This window comes from Ranitomeya imitator, chromosome 5 (assembly GCF_032444005.1).
Source record: "Ranitomeya imitator isolate aRanImi1 chromosome 5, aRanImi1.pri, whole genome shotgun sequence".
NCBI classification, from domain to species: domain Eukaryota; kingdom Metazoa; phylum Chordata; class Amphibia; order Anura; family Dendrobatidae; genus Ranitomeya; species Ranitomeya imitator.
The window spans coordinates 664,781,818-664,798,741 of NC_091286.1; the positions used below are offsets into that span (position 1 = coordinate 664,781,818).

Here is a 16,924-nt window from a genome sequence, read left to right on the forward strand (position 1 = left end):
CCATTCTGTCATGTGCTGCTGCCATCATGCGCCCGTTCTGTCATGCGCTGCTGCCATCCTGCGCCCGTTCTGTCATGTGCTGCTCCCATCCTGCTGCCATCCTGGGCCCGTTATGTCATGCGCTGCTGCCATCCTGCGCCCGTTCTGTCATGTGCTGCTGCCATCCTGCGCCCATTCTGTCATGTACTGCTGCCATCCTGCGCCCGTTCTGTCATGCGCTGCTGCCATCCTGCGCCCGTTCTGTCATGTGCTGCTCCCATCCTGCTGCCATCCTGCGCCCGTTATGTAATGTGCTGCTCCCATCCTGCGCCCGTTATGTCATGCGCTGCTGCCATCCTGCGCCCGTTCTGTCATGTGCTGCTCCCATCCTGCGCCCGTTCTGTCATGTGCTGCTCCCATCCTGCGCCCCCGTTCTGTCATGCGCTGCTGCCATCCTGCGCCCGTTCTGTCATGTGCTGCTCCCATCCTGCGCCCGTTATGTCATGCGCTGCTGCCATCCTGCGCCCATTCTGTCATGTGCTGCTGCCATCCTGTGCCCGTTCTGTCATGTGCTGCTGCCATCCTTCGCCCGTTCTGTCATGTGCTGCTTCCATCCTGCTGCCATCCTGCGCCCGTTATGTCATGCCTGCTGCCATCCTGCGCCCGTTCTGTCATGTGCTGCTGCCATCATGCGCCCGTTCTGTCATGTGCTGCTGCCATCCTGCGCCCGTTCTGTCATGTGCTGCTGCCATCCTGCGCCCGTTCTGTCATGTGCTGCTGCCATCCTGTGCCCGTTCTGTCATGCGCTGCTGCCATCCTGCGCCTTTTCTGTCATGTGCTGCTCCCATCCTGCTGCCATCCTGCGCCCGGTATGTCATGCGCTGCTGCCATCCTGCGCCCGTTCTGTCATGTGCTACTGCCATCCTGCGTCCATTCTGTCATGTGCTGCTGCCATCCTGCGCCCGTTCTGTCATGTGCTGCTGCCATCCTGCGCCCGTTCTGTCATGTGCTGCTCCCATCCTGCTGCCATCCTGCGCCCGTTATGTCATGTGCTGCTGCCATCCTGCGCCATTCTGTCATGTGCTGCTGCCATCCTGCGCCCGTTCTGTCATGTGCTGCTGCCATCCTGCGCCCGTTCTGTCATGTGCTGCTGCCATCCTGCGCCCATTCTGTCATGTGCTGCTGCCATCCTGCGCCCGTTCTGTCATGTGCTGCTGCCATCCTGCGCCCGTTCTGTCATGCGCTGCTGCCATCCTGCGCCCGTTCTGTCATGTGCTGCTCCCATCCTGCTGCCATCCTGCGCCCGGTATGTCATGCGCTGCTGCCATCCTGCGCCCGTTCTGTCATGTGCTACTGCCATCCTGCGTCCATTCTGTCATGTGCTGCTGCCATCCTGCGCCCGTTCTGTCATGCGCTGCTGCCATCCTGCGCCCGTTCTGTCATGTGCTGCTCCCATCCTGCTGCCATCCTGCGCCCGTTATGTCATGTGCTGCTGCCATCCTGCGCCATTCTGTCATGTGCTGCTGCCATCCTGCGCCCGTTCTGTCATGTGCTGCTGCCATCCTGCGCCCGTTCTGTCATGTGCTGCTGCCATCCTGCGCCCGTTCTGTCATGTGCTGCTGCCATCCTGCGCCCGTTCTGTCATGTGCTGCTCCCATCCTGCGCCCGTTATGTCATGCGCTGCTGCCATCCTGCGCCCGTTCTGTCATGTGCTGCTGCCATCCTGCGCCCGTTCTGTCATGTGCTGCTGCCATCCTGCGCCCGTTCTGTCATGTGCTGCTGCCATCCTGTGCCCGTTCTGTCATGCGCTGCTGCCATCCTGCGCCCGTTCTCTCATGTGCTGCTGCCATCCTGCGCCCGTTGTCATGTGCTGCTGCCATCCTGCGCCCGTTCTGTCATGTGCTGCTGCCATCCTGCGCCCGTTTTGTCATGTGCTGCTGCCATCCTGCGCCCGTTCTGTCATGTGCTGCTGCCATCCTGCGCCCGTTCTGTAATGCCTGCTGCCATCCTGCGCCCGTTCTGTCATGCGCTGCTGCCATCCTGCGCCCGTTCTGTCATGTGCTGCTCCCATCCTGCGCCACTATTGTATTATGTGCCCCCGTATGCTGCTGCCATATAAAAAAAGAAAAAATACCATACTCACCTATCGTCCGGCTCCACTGCAGGTGTGTCTTCAAGAAAATGGAAAGCGCCGACTGCGCAGGCGCCGATTCCGGCAGCAGGAATCGGCGCCTGCGTAGTCCGCGCTCTCCGGAGCCATTTTCTTGAAGACACACCTGCAGTGGAGCCGGAGTGTGTCTTCAAGAAAATGGCGCCGGAAAGCGCGGACTGCGCAGGCGCCGATTCCGGCAGCAGGAATCGGCGCCTGCGTAGTCTGCGCTCTCCGGCGCCATTTTCTTTAACACACACTCCGGCTCCTCTGCCTGTGACTGGACTCTGTCACAGCAGAGGAGCCGGAAGACGGAGCCGCACGCAGCGCTGGAACGGAGGACAGGTGAATATACTTACCCTCCCTCCTGGCGCGTCCACGGTCCCTGACTCTCCGGTGGAGATCGCAGTATGCGTTCAGTGCTTACGCATACCGCGATCTCCTGGGAGCGTCACTCTGTTGGTGCCAGACTGCGCCGGCGCTTGCGCCTGTGCAGTCTATAAAGGCTTCGGACAGAGTGACGCTCCCAGCGTTATATTATAGATTGTCTAAGGGTTTTTCCGTCTGTCTGTCTGTCTTTCTGTCTGTTTGTCTGTCCTGGAAATCCCACGTCCCTGACGGCCTCGACCAATCAGCGACGGGCACAGTATCGACTTAGAAATCCCGCATCTCTGATTGGTCGAGGCCGCCAGGCCTCGACCAATCAGCAACGGGCACAGCGACGATGATGTCATAATGGTTGCCATGGCGACGATGATGTCATAAAGGTTGCCTCGATCAATCAGCGACGGACACAGTCTGCCGCGAATTCTGGAATCATCATTGTCCATATACTACGGGGACATGCATATTCTAGAATACCCGATGCATTAGAATCGGGCCACAATCTAGTATATATATATATATGTATATGTGAGTTTTGAAGAATATTTAGTTTTAAAACGAAGTGTAAGTGCAGAGTAATGCTGTATGTAAAAGTCCCTGTTAAAATCGCATTGCACACAGATTGCATACGGATGTCATACGGATGTTGCTTTTAAAAATTGCATGGCACTCACATAACACTCGCATAGCATTCGTCCATTTTGTTGGTCTGGAAATCGAATTTTTCCTCGCAAGTGGGCATGAGCCCTAAGGCCGGCATCAGATGAGCATATGGCATCTGATGTGAGAGCATCGGATGTGATATGCTAATGACCCTCAGATCCTGCCCTGCTGCGAGCAGGAGCTGAGTGTCATGCGTCTGTGCTCCAAGCCTCTCGCACAGAGAGGATCAGAGCACAGCTGTGGATGAGGCAGAGAAGTGCATTTCTCCATCTCCTCCATTGCCGGGGTCAGCGTATATCACATATCGTTGGGATGATATTCGAGTGATGTGCATTCTCACTCTCACTCATAGGCTAATATGGGTGCGAGTGAGCTGAGATGGGACCGTGTGCCGGTGACAATCGCAGCATACTGCAATTTCACTCACACGCTGAAAAAGGACGAGAAAGTATAAGGTGATGTGAGCTGCCCCATAGATGAATACTGGTCCGAGTGCTATGCGATTTTTTTTCGCATATCTCTCGTCCATATTCTACGGTAGAGTGACTCCGGCCTTAGGATGAATGTCATTTGGTAATTGGTGATCCTGTCACTTACATGTTTACAGCAATCCAAAATGTAACCTGCCGAGAGTATAATACCAGCATTCCAAACCATTTTTTAAACCACTGAAATGAATGTAAAAAAAACAATATTTTTGGGAACGATGTAATCATACTGCTCAGATTCAAGTTATGTCTCTTGGAGAAGAGGAGAAAAAAAAAGTAAAAGCACAAAACGTAAAATTTCAGCTGGCAAGAGGTTAACGTTCATTGAGATAAATTCAGAAAACATATGTAATAAATTTTGCTTTTCTATTAGAATACATTCAACATAAAAACCAGGTAATATATCATTAAGAAATTCACTAAAAAGTACTCATTTCATTTTTCAGCTATCTAAGAAGTATGGAGCCGTGTACACCTTACAATTAGGAGTTGAGAAAGTTATTGTCATATGTGGGTACGAGGCTGTAAAAGACGCCCTTGTCAATCATGCAGATGAATTTTCAGGAAGACCTAAAGTGACAATGTTTGACGAAATGTACAAAGGACACGGTAAAATTACCACTGATTGGGGGATGGATTGATTTTGCTTTACAAGTTAATTTCCTTTGTAAATAGATTGTCTGGTCTGGAAACCTTCAACTAAAATTGTGGGTCCCTAAAATTAAGTTGATCTCATGTGGGCACCAGATCTATCCTCCAAGATTAGCTTAACAATATACCAGCACTGTCTGTCCTGGTTCTGAAATGGTAAGATCAACTCCTACTTTACATGTTGCACCTCAATTAAGGATATTTATATAATCTTCTTAAGGCACACTACTTGGCCTCATCATGAATTTGACAAGCAGGGGTCACCATGGGCTTCATCTCCACATACCACCAGACAGTTTGTTAGAGCTGGGCGCAATGGGAATGAAAGCCGCAAAAGTCAAAACATTTTTGGGCAAGCTTGTGATTGCAAAACAATTGTGAATTTTCATAACTTTTCATGTCAGAATTCTGGCAAAAGCGCTTTGAAGAATTGAGGCTCTTATCCCTTTCTTTTTTCCTCCTGTCCCAAGATTAGATGAACAAAATAAGATTACTCTTAGACAGCTAAAAAAAAAACAAAAAACATAAAGTGGTCAAGACTAGGGTTGAGCGAAACGGGTCAGCCATTTTCAGAAGTCGCCGACTTTTGGCAAGGTCGGGTTTCATGAAACCCGACCCCTGTGTGGGGTCGGCGATCTTCTGAATCTGGTATCGGAATTCCGATACCGAGTTCCGATATGTTTGCAATATCGGAAATCGGTATCGGAATCCATATTTAAGTGTAAAAGAAAGAATTAAAATAAAAAAATATTGCTATACTCACCCTCTGACGCGCCCTGGTACTAACCGGCAGTCTTCCTTCCTTAGAATCAGCACTTGAAGGACCTTCGGTGACGTCGCGGCTTGTGATTGGTCACGCGACGGCCCATGTGACCGCTCACGTGACCAATCACAAGCCGCGACGTCACCGAAGATCCTTCAAGCGCTGATTCTTAGGAAGGAAGGCTGCCGGAAAGAAGCAGGGCGCGTCCGAGGGTGAGTATATTCTTATTAGGTCTTTCAAGCGCTGATTCTAAGGAAGGAAGACTGCCGGTTAGTACCAGGGCGCTTCAGAGGGTAAGTATAGCAATATTTTTTATTTTAATTCTTTTTTTTACACTTAAATATGGATCCCAGGGCCTGAAGGAGAGTTTCCTCTCCTTCAGACCCTGGGAACCATAGTAACCCATTGCAATGCATTGGGTTTCGGGTTTCGGCCGACCCCGACCCCGACTTTTTTATAGGATCGGCCGATTTCACTCGACCCGACTTTTGAGAAAGTCGGGTTTCGTGAAACCCGACCCGATCCTATAAAAGTAAAGGTCGCTCAACCCTAGTCAAGACCATAGCAAACATACAAGAAAGTGATAATTCCACGGTAGACTATAGTGAGGCTTAAATGTATCCCATTAATAGAGATGCAAATGTGGGGAATTAGAAAAAATATTTGAAAACAGTGAGGTTTAGGAAAGAGTCAGACGGCTGAATACTGTAATGTTAATGGGAATTGCAATGGAATGCTCAGACTGGTTCTATGAGCTTCATAGAAGTACATGCTGTCACACTCGGGTTAGGAGAGCCGACGGTCAGTCCGAACATTATGCTGCAATCCCCTTCTGAGTTATACAGTCATCTGACTCTTCACATAGACTGGCAAATCTCTTGACAGCCAAATTAATTAATAACTAATCAACTAAATCTCAAACATACTCAAAGATCTTTTCTGGCAGGTTGATACAAAAACCTACATGAAGATTTGTGGCCCGATCAATTGGCATGTGTTTGTTCTCTGGTTTTATTCCTTTTTCATTTCTTGATCTTCTGTTTACTTTAAGTTCTTGTTCAACTGGTTAATATTACAGTGACCTAATTTCCATATCTCATCATACTTCCCAACTTCTGCCAAAACTGTAAATTTACTGAGCAGAGAGAAAGGAAACATTTTACTGCAGGGTAAAACACTAATTGGGTCTGCAAGAGATATAATTTACACTGTGTTCCAAATTATTATGCAAATTGGATTTAAATGTCATAAAGATTTAATTGTTTTGTTTTCAAAATAAACTCATGGTTGGTATTGTGTCTCAGGGCTCAATGGATCACTGAAATCAATCTTAAACACATGTGATAGTTAGTTTTCCAGGTGATTCTAATTAAAGGAAAACTACTTAAAAATAGTGTTGAGCGATACCTTCCGATATTTGAAAAATATTGGATATCGCCGATACTGATACCCGATACCAATACAAGTCAATGGGACACAAAAATCGGAAGGTATCCTGTAATGGTTCCCAGGGTCTGAAGGAGAGGAAACTCTCCTTCAGGCCCTGGGATCCATATTTATGTAAAAAATAAAGAATAAAAAAAAAAAATATGGATATACTCACCCCTCCGACGGCCCCTGGCTATAAGCGGTGTAACTGGCAGCCTAAGTTCCTAAGAATGCAGGGTGAAGGACCTTCGATGACGTCGCGGCTTGTGATTGGTTGTATGACCGCTCATGTGACCGCTCACGCGACCAATCACAAGCCGCGACGTCATCGCAGGTCCTTCACTCGCTCATTCTTAGGAAGGGAGACTGCCGGTTGCAGCGGTTACAACCAGGGCGCGTCCGAGGGTGAGTATATCAATATTTTTTATTTTTATTCTTTATTTTACACATGAATATGGATCCCGATACCGATTCCCGATATCGCAAAAATATCGGAACTCGGTATCGGAATTCCGATAGCGCAAATATCGGCCGATACCCGATACTTGCGGTATCGGAATGCTCAACACTACTTAAAAATGATGTTCCATAATATTAAGCAGGCCACAGTTTTCAAATAACATGGGAAAGTAAAAGGATCTCTCAGCTGCCAAAAAGCATCAAATAGTGCAATGCCTTTGTCAATGGATGAAGACACTACTGTATTTTTCGGACTATAAGACGCACCCCGGTTTTAGAGGTGGAAAATGGGGGAAAAAATATTTGAAGCAAAAAAATGTGGTAAAATATTTAGGAACATAAATAACATATTATATGTGTTGGTATTATATATAATAGTATGTTATTATGTTGGAAGCTGCAGGTAGAAAATGGTGCTGCAGGACCATTGTTGTGTCTGTAAAGTACTATATGAAGACGCTGGAGGGTGAGTATAAGAATGGGGCACAGGGCTTATATTTAAATCACCACTCCAGCACTAAATATAGTTCACCACAGGAGTGGCAGAGTGCTTTATTGTGTGTTGTAAAGACTAACCTTTTAATTGTGGCAGCCAGCCAGCCACTGTGGTGTGGTAAAAATCTGGAGCATCCCAAGAGTGCACACACAGAGCCCTCCCTCTTGTTGCCTCTCCACAGCACAGGTCATAAGATGAAGCCAGCAGATTCTAGTGCAGTGTCTTAAGGACCTGTGATGACATCAGAAGAGGGAGGGCTCTGTGCCATCATGTGATGCTCCAGCCCGCCCTCTTCATGACATCGCACAGGTCCTTACGCCACAGCATCCAGCACAGCCAGGCAGGTATGCGCAGATCTTGTCTCCCCTGGCCCCTGCTGCTGCCTCCTCCTCCACTGGGCACACAGATCTCCCCAGCCGCTGCAGGAATCCAGCACTGGGGAAACCATGCGTGTCCCTGTGTAAGTGAAGGAGTATTCATTTGCTGCTCACTGCTGGGTGCTGACAGGTGGGCGGGGAAGCGGCTAATGAATATTCACTGCACTTTAATCATTGAGACCATGTGGTTCCCCCAGAGCTGATTCCAGCAGCCAGGCAGCGGGACACTTTTCTGCCGCCTGCAAGTGGTATCAAAGTGGATCCCACTCACCGCTGCCCCCTCCCCTGTTACATCCGGACCATAAGAAGCACCCACACTTTCCTCCCAAATTTGGAGGAAAAAAGTGCGTCTTATGGTCGGAAAAATACAGTAGATATTTCCAGAAAATTTATGCGTGATCATCGTACTGTTAAGAGATTTGTGGCTGATTCTGAGCACAGACGTGTTCGTGCTGATAAAGGCATAATGAGGAAGGTTTCTGCCAGGCAAGTTCATCAGATTAAGAGAGCAGCTGTTAAAAAGCCATTACAAACCAGCAAACAGATATTTGAAGCTGCTGGTGCCTCTGGAGTCCCTCGAACCTCAAGGTGTAGGCTCCTTCAAAGGCTTACTGTGGTGCATAAACCTACTATTCGGCTAACCCTAAACAGTGTTCACAAACAGAAACAGTTGCAGTGGGTACAGACATACATGAAGACTTTCAAACTTCTTCTTTACTGATGAGTGTCGAACAACCGTAGATGGTTCAGATGGATGGAGTAGTGGATGGTTGGTGGATGGCCACCATGTCCCTACAAGGCTGCATCGCTAGCAAGGAGGTGGAGGAGTCATGTTTTGGGCCAGAATTATGGGGAAAGAGCTGGTAGGGCCCTTTTAGATTCCTGAAGGTGTGAAAATGACCTCTGCAAAGTATATAGAGTTTCTGACTGACAACTTTCTTCCATGGTATAAAAAGCAGAAACATGCCTTCAGGAGCAAAATCATCTTCATGCACGACAATGCACCATCTCATGCTGCAAAGAAGACCTCTGAGCCATTGGCTGCTATGGGCATAAAAGGAGATAAACTCATGGTGTGGCCACCATCTTCCCCTGACATCAACCCTATAGAGAACTATTGGAATATCATCAAGAAAAAGATCTATCAGGGTGGGAGGCCGATCACATCAAAACAGCAGCTCTAGGAGGCGATTCTGACTTCATGCAAAGAAATCCAGGCTGAAACTCTCCCAAAACTCACAAGTTCAATGGATGCAAGAATTGTGAAGGTAATATCAAAGAAGGGTTCCTATGTTAACATGTAACTTGGCCTGTTAGATGTTTTGGAGTTAAATAGCTTTTTTGTTCAGTGAATGTGACCTCCTAATGCTGCAAATTCCACAAATGAGCATTTTCATTTCTTTAAAACATATCAAGTGTTTAGAAATTCTTCTGTGCCTAATAATTTGGAACAGTGCATTTTGAGTTTTTATTCATTTTGGAGATTATACGGTTATCATTGGGAGGTTTCTTCAATAAAATTTGATGTATACTCTAACGGGTGATGACTTTTATTAGACTGACTGTTATTTGCACCGACTATTTAGGAAAATCCGAGAAAAATATAATTTGGAACATGGTGTAGAAATGTTGCACACCTTAACCCTTCTGTTGTCTTCGGTCTGGGGAGACCGATTTTGAACTTTGGTATTTTTTGGGGTGATCAAGATGCGGTTCTGAAACATGTGGTTGATTGACTTAAATGATTAAATGAGGTTGGGTCGGTCGGCCACGGGTTTCAAAGCCACATCTTGAATATTTTACAGAATATTGAAGTTCAAGGTCAGTTTTTGACCGAAGATAACAGCAAGGTTAAGTCACTCACATAGGACTTTCTTAAAAAATGTCTCATTTTAGTAGATACTGGTTTGTTAATCATCGCAAAATATTTTTCGACACATTAGAAATTTTGCCTTTTGAGTCTCTAAAGTGTTCTGAGTTAACCATTAGATATAAAGTATTGGTTGCCATCTTGCTTCTGTCATCTTCCCTTCTTATATAATGTGTCCTCAGGAATTATTTTATCAACCAACGATAACTGGAGAGCAATGAGACGGTTTACTCTGTCAACACTTCGAGATTTTGGAATGGGCAAGGAAACCATCGAAAGAAAGATTGCTGAAGAATCAGATTTTTTGGTGCAAAAGTTCAGATCTTACAAAGGTTTGTGAATGGATCTATTATGCTTTGTTTGTGCATAGCTTCAAGAAAAAACTTACTATGTCATGAGCCCATCAGAGGAGGTAATTCTGATGGTTCACAAAAACAGAACCCTATTAGCCTTGAGTGGTAAGCAGAGATGAGCAAATCTCTTGAAAGTCTTTTTAATCAAATTCACTCAAATTTGGCATGTTCGGAGATTATTCCTGTTCCAAACTGAAACTGTCATGACTGCTGTTAGGACAGGGAAAAGAAAAATCTTTATCTTCTCCTTTCCTCACCGGTTCTGCCACCTCTGCCAAAAGCCACTGCATTCCAGCGCCGAGGTCAATCTGATAACTGTAATTGGTCTTACATGGTCACAGGGTACGGGTGAAGCGATTCACATCATGATCTGAACATATGAAGCTGTAATTGAGACACCACCCATGGAAAAAAGACCGAAGTAAAAGATAGGAGCGGGCAGAACAGATGAAAGGGGATAAAGTTTTTAATAATTTTAACCTTTTCCTAACCCTTAATAGAATCTAATCTTTTTAGGATTCATATTATTAATATTATTATTATTAGACATTTTTATAGCGCCATTTATTCCATGGCGCTTTACATGTGAATATGGGGCAAATATAGACAAATACATTAAACATGAGCAAATAACAAGGCACACGGGTACATAAGGAGGGAGGACCCTGCCCGCGAGGGCTCACAGTCTGCAGGGGATGGGTGATGAAACACTAGGAGAGGGTAGGGCAGGTTGTGCGGCGGTTCAGTAAGTTCAGGATCACTGCAGGATGTAGGCTTGTTGGAAGAGGTGAGTCTTCAGGTTCTTTTTGAAGGTTTCTATGGTAGGTGAGAGTCAGATGTGTTGTTCATATGTATCAAATCCCCAAATTGTCAGATTCTCATCAGCCTAAGGCTGTTTTTAACCCCGCTCTGACATTTGACTTAATAATACGTCCCCGTGCCCTGGTCCTATCTGATCAAGGACATATTATTACTGCATGGCGATCACCCGTGCACCTTGGCTATGCATGGACAATCGCCACCGGATATCCACTGATTCTGAGATCTGACAACTGACACTAAGTGCAAGGAGTGGTCACACTCCTGGCACTTTAACACCCTAAATGCTGCAATCTAAAGCGATCGCAGCATTCCGGGAGCTGGAAGAGGGCTGACAGCCCATCTGCATTTCGATTAGAGACCCCGTGTCCTGATCATTGTCATGGTGACCTGATTTTGTGATGAAGATATCGTGGTCGCCAGAACAAGGAAACTTGAGCAGTGCATGATCGGCAACTTTCTCTGTCAGTGCAGTCAGCTTCTGCAACCCCATTCTGTACAAGCGATCAGCCTGCAAAAAATGATAGTTCCATATTAGGTCAAAGTAAAAAAAAGTAAAAAAAAAAGTTTTTTTATATAAATAAAATTACAAGACCACACCGGCACTACCCTAAATAGGAGAGGAGAAACATATTGGTGAACACTCAGTGGAATAGCTGCTAGTATACGACGGACACTGTGCTAATTTTCGTCGATATAATGAAACAATAAAAATAATTTAAAAAAATACCGTGCTAAAAACTGTGTTCAGGTTGAGTGGTCTACCCCCTGAGCGAGTGCTCAGTAATGTGAGATTATAAGTGTGCAGCTGTTGCCAGCTGCTAGTAAGTAGACACCGGTTAAATCACTGGGGCTATTATTCACATAAATCACTGCCATAAATGTACAAAGAATTCAGCCCATAGGCATTAGACAATAACACTAATTAGTGGGTTTTGTTTATACTGCACACTAATTCGGTTCTCATACCTTAATCACAATCTGTCACAGTCTGGTAGGTGAGAGATTGATCAGTGTGCAGATATCCACTGGTGCCTCCTAGATAATTAGTACCCTGCTGCAAGTCCATGCAGGGCTGAGGGAGTGAACTGCTGAGCGTGCACAGCTTTTGGATCTATGCAGTAGGCAGAGAGGACTTGCACATCCACGCAGAGCCAGGAACGTCCCGGCCTGTGGCATCCCTGGTTACATGGAGAGAAGAAAAAAGACAACTACATATTAGGCACTCTTGACATCAAGTCATTGTAAACAGTTATTGACCAGGAAAAAGAATGTCAGGCAGCCAGACACTTCCTTAACGCTCTAGGCATGTACACCCAAATACAAATTCAATATATTTTGAACTGCATTAAATTCATATTGCAGCACAATTATTTTGTATATGAAGGACAATATTATCTTCAAATATGGGGGACCGCGATGGGGATGCGGTTCACGCCCAGCTATGCGAACCTTTATGTTTCCAAGTGGGAGGAGTCCCATATTCAGATGGATCGACATCTATGCTCGGCCTGGTAGTATGATGTCGGTTAAAGGCGACATTCTGTTTGTATGGGAAGGCTCCCAGGCCGATTTAAATGCTTTCATTTTAGGCCTAAACAACAACCAGTATCGTCTAGAAATTACAACAAATACAGTTATATGAAAAAGTTTGGGCACCCCTATTAATCTTAAGCTTAGTGTTTTATAAAAATTGTTTTTTTACAACCGCTATTTCAGTTTCACATATCTAATAACTGTTGGACACAGTAATGTTTCTTTCTTGAAATGAGGTTTATTGTACTAACAGAAAATGTGCAATCTGCATTCAAACAAAATTTGACAGGTGCATAAATATGGGCACTTCACCAGAAAAGTGACATTAATATTTATTAGATCCTCCTTTTGCAAAAATAACAGCCTCTAGTCGCTTCATGTAGCTTTTAATGAGTTCCTGGATGTTACAGAACCCCCAGCACCAAGAATATGTTGTGCAGTATATGTATGTATAATAGTTTCCATGTGAAATGCATCAGTCCACAGGCTGCGACCCTGGACAAGATATTCTCTTTCTGACCTCCCCCACCTTTGTAATTCCCACAGTAAATACCAGACGGCTCCGGCCCCCTGCAGCTATTGTAATGTATGTCTGGCCTTTTTTTTCTATTGGCCTGCCCTGTGTATCTGTGTTATTTATTCTGTGTGTTGTAAATAAAGTCTGTTCTTTTAGACTGGAAATACGTGGAGAAGTAGTCAGCTTTTATATGCTCCCATGTAATCAAGGAATTCCAGCCAGCGTCCTTCATTCAGAATCCAGCAAAAGCAGAGTGGACCTCCTGAAACACGGGGGGTGCTGAAAGAGGTACTACAGCACAGGAGACCCCGTTACACTGGTGGCAGACAGCAGGATGTGATACCCCTTCTACAGGAGGAAAGGAATGAATGGAAGACAACTACCAGAAGTTAAAGAGGACTACACTAAAAGATCTGGTGGAAGCCCGAGGGTTAATTGCCAGCAGCAAAACAAAAGCGGATTTGATAGCAGCCATCATGCAATACGACAGTGCAGCGCCCCCCAATGTGAACGTGGAGGAGACTGAATTCCTGAGGGAGGTAAAGAACAGACTGGCGATCTATGGCTCAAACCCTGCAGTAGAGAGCATACGAGAGGTGATGGCTGATGTGCGTACTGATCTGAAGGAAAAGATGGCCAAGCAGACCAGGATAGAGCTAGCCAAGATCGAGATGACAGGGCAGACCAAAGTGGAGCTGGCCAAGATGGAGATGGCAGAGCGGAGAGAGGAGAGTCAGCGAGCAAGGGGAGCTCTGGCCTCCGCCCAGGTACCTTCAACAGTAAGCCACAAAAAGATCCAGTATAATGCCTTTCGACAGTTGGGGGAGGCAGAGGAAGACATTGATGGCTTTCTGCAGTACTTTGAGCGGCAGTGTGCCCTTCATCAAGAGAAGTCGGAGGAACGGGTTCAAATTCTGGCCAGCAAGCTGACAAGCTGGGCAGCGGACGCCTATCGCACGGTACCTGATGAGGACTGTATGGACTATGAGCGGATCAAAGAAGTGATCTTGGCCTGGTATGCACTGACACCAGAGGTTCCACGGATTTATAAAATGAGTAACCGATACCCATGCTGAATGGGCCTGTAAATTACGGCGGTCACTGCTACAGTGGGTACAAGGGAGCCAAGCAACCACTAAGGAGGACATCCTCCAGCTTTTCTTGTTAGAACGATTCTTTAATGGACTAAACCCCAAGACACAGGAATGGCTTCAGGACAGGCGGCCAATGACTCTTGAGGAAGCTGCTCGTCTGGCCGATGAACATCATGACGCCAGGAGGCCTCAGTTGTCTGGATCAAAGATGGTCACTAGGGGTCTGCCCATGGACCTGGAGGGCCCTAAACCACCGAAGATTGTAGGGGGATCAGCTAGAAACCCGGCCTACCACAGTTCCCCTGCTGTCAGCTGGGCCACCTGCAAAGACAATGTCCCAACCGGACTCAGCATACCCAGTGGCCAAAGGCGGGAACAGCTACCTTCCGCCGGGCCGCTGTACACTGCTACCTAGGCGAAGCTGACCTGGCATTGGGGGCTACAACTAACCAAGGAGTGGAAGACATGAAGGAAGTGCTGCATGAAGTAGACCCCGTGCAGGTAGCCCGGGCAGATAATCGACAACAGCATCGACAGGTCGTGTGGGTTAATGGGAAACGCATGCAGGGACTAAGAGATTCCGTAGCAACTTTGACCCTTGTGAAGCCTCATCTCGTCCGGGACCTAGAGAAGATGGACCGGACAGTGGCAGTCCGTGTAGCAGGGGGAGCCATACATCGACTGCCCACTGCCAGGATTCACGTGAACTGGGGAGTTGGGGATGGTCTTGTTGAGGTCGGCTTTATGGAGGATTTGCCTGCAGACGTTTTGCTGGGAAATGACTTGGGGCCCATGTTGTCTGCCTTCTCGGTTGCCCCTCTGGCTGAGACATATCCTGTGACCACCCGGAGACAAGCTCGAGCTGTGGAGGCGGAATCACACTCAGAGGAAGCCCAGGTAAGACATCCCAGCCCTACACGTATTTCCATAGCCAGACACATTTCTTGGGCCACCCCAGATGAATTTAAGAGGGAGTTACTTGAGGATCCTTCATTGGAGGGATATCGTGGGAAGGCATAGGAGGGGAGAGGGGTACTGGAAGGGGAACAGTTTATATGGGAGCAGGGACTCCTCTACCGGATCACAGAGCAGCACCACACAGGGACGAGTCCCACTATAAAACGACAGCTGGTAGTTCCCAAGAAGTATAGGCAGGAGCTACTGCGAATCTCTCATGACATACCCTTGGCCGGGCACTTCGGCGTCAGTCGCACCAGGCATCGTCTGACACAAAACTTCTTTTGGCCGGGGGTAACCTATGATGTTCGTCAATACTGCCAGACCTGTGACAGTTGCCAGCGCATTGGCAACAGGGGAGATCGATCCAAGGCCAAATTATGCCCCCTCCCTATTGTGGAGGAACCATTTAGCCGAGCAGCGGTCGATCTGATGGGGCCGTTAGCCAAACCCAGTCCGTCAGGGAAAAGGTATATATTGACAGTGGTAGATTATGCCACACAGTATCCAGAGGCGGTTGCATTACCTAACATACTGGCAGAGACTGTGGCGGCGGCCCTGCTCCAGGTTTTCTCACGGGTTGGATTTCCCTGGGAGATTATCTCAGACCAGGGTACCCAGTTTACAGCAGAGGTGACCAACCAACTGTGGAAGCTGTGCGGCGTAAAGTCCATTAGAAGCTCCCCGTACCACCCGCAAACCAATGGGTTGTGTGAACGCTTTAACGGGACGTTAAAATAACTCATTGGGACTTTTACCAGGACCTACAGGGACTGGGAGAAATTCTTGCCTCACCTCCTGTTTGCCTATCGAGAGGTGCCCCAAGAATCCATGGGGTTCTCCCCATTCGAACTGGTATACAGGAGCCGGGTAAGGGGACCCCTAGACTTAGTGCTAGAACACTGGGGAGGGGAGGGCATTATATAAGGGGTTCCTATTGTACCCTATGTGCTGGAATTACGGGACCACCTACAGGAGCTGACCCGGGCTGTACGTGGGAACATGCAGGTGGCCCGGCGGCGCAGAAGGGCCAGAAGGTCATGGTGTTAGTGCTCACTAGGCAGAACAAGTTCCAAGCTGCTTGGCAGGGGCCTTACTAGGTAGTGGGGAAAATAGCCGACACCACCTATAATGTCGCCGATTGTGACGACCCCAGGGTTATCCGCATGTTCCACGTGAATATGCTGAAGCCCTATCGGGAGCGCCCTGAAGAGGTAGTGGCCATCTGTGCACCTGAAGCAGCGGATTTAGTCAGACTTCACTTGCCGGATGTCTTAGGGGAGAGGACTCTAAAACATGGGACCAGGCACACTGGGGTGAAGACTTAGGTCCCCGGGAGAGACAGCAGGCGGAGGAGTTGTTGAGGCAGCGACAGAGGATGTTTTCAGGGAAACCTGGGTACACTCACCTGGCACAACACAAGGTTGAGACCCAGGATCAGATGCCCCTGCGACAACCCCCTTCCGCGTCCCTGAGTCTGTATGAGAAGGGATGCGACAAGAGAAACAAGAGATGTTGCGTTTAGGGGTCATTGAAGAGTCAGATAGTCCCTGGGCATCCCCCGTAGTGTTAGTGCCCAAGAAGGATGGGACTACACGGTTTTGTGTAGACTATCGTAAGCTCAATGAGAAAACAGTGACGGATGCGTATCCCATGCCGCGTGTGGATGAGTTGTTAGACCGGCTGGTGGGGGCAAAGTATTTGACCACCATCGATCTATGCAAAGGCTACTGGCACCCCGTTTGGCTTATTCCAGTTTCGAGTTATGCCATTCGGGATGAAGACTGCCCCGGCGACCTTCCAGAGGCTGGCTGACCGGCTTCTGGATGGTCTCCAGGACTATGTGTGTGCCTACCAGGTTGACATCGCCATCTACAGCGCAACATAGGAAGAGCATCTAAATCACCTAGAGACAGTATTGGACAGGATCCACCAGGCCGG

At 47.6% G+C, this 16,924-nt stretch overlaps 1 protein-coding gene across 5 annotated transcripts in view; it reads left to right on the plus strand.

Moving 5' to 3' along the window:
- LOC138638721 (cytochrome P450 2K1-like) overlaps positions 1–16,924 on the plus strand; it is a 218,838-nt gene that overhangs the window by 39,845 nt on the left and 162,069 nt on the right. For all 5 annotated transcript variants that reach the window (XM_069728247.1, XM_069728250.1, XM_069728248.1 and 2 more), the window contains exons 3-4: positions 4,110–4,272; positions 9,890–10,039. In XM_069728247.1, the coding sequence (XP_069584348.1) occupies positions 4,110–4,272; positions 9,890–10,039 (313 nt within the window). The remainder of the gene's footprint in view (positions 1–4,109; positions 4,273–9,889; positions 10,040–16,924) is intronic.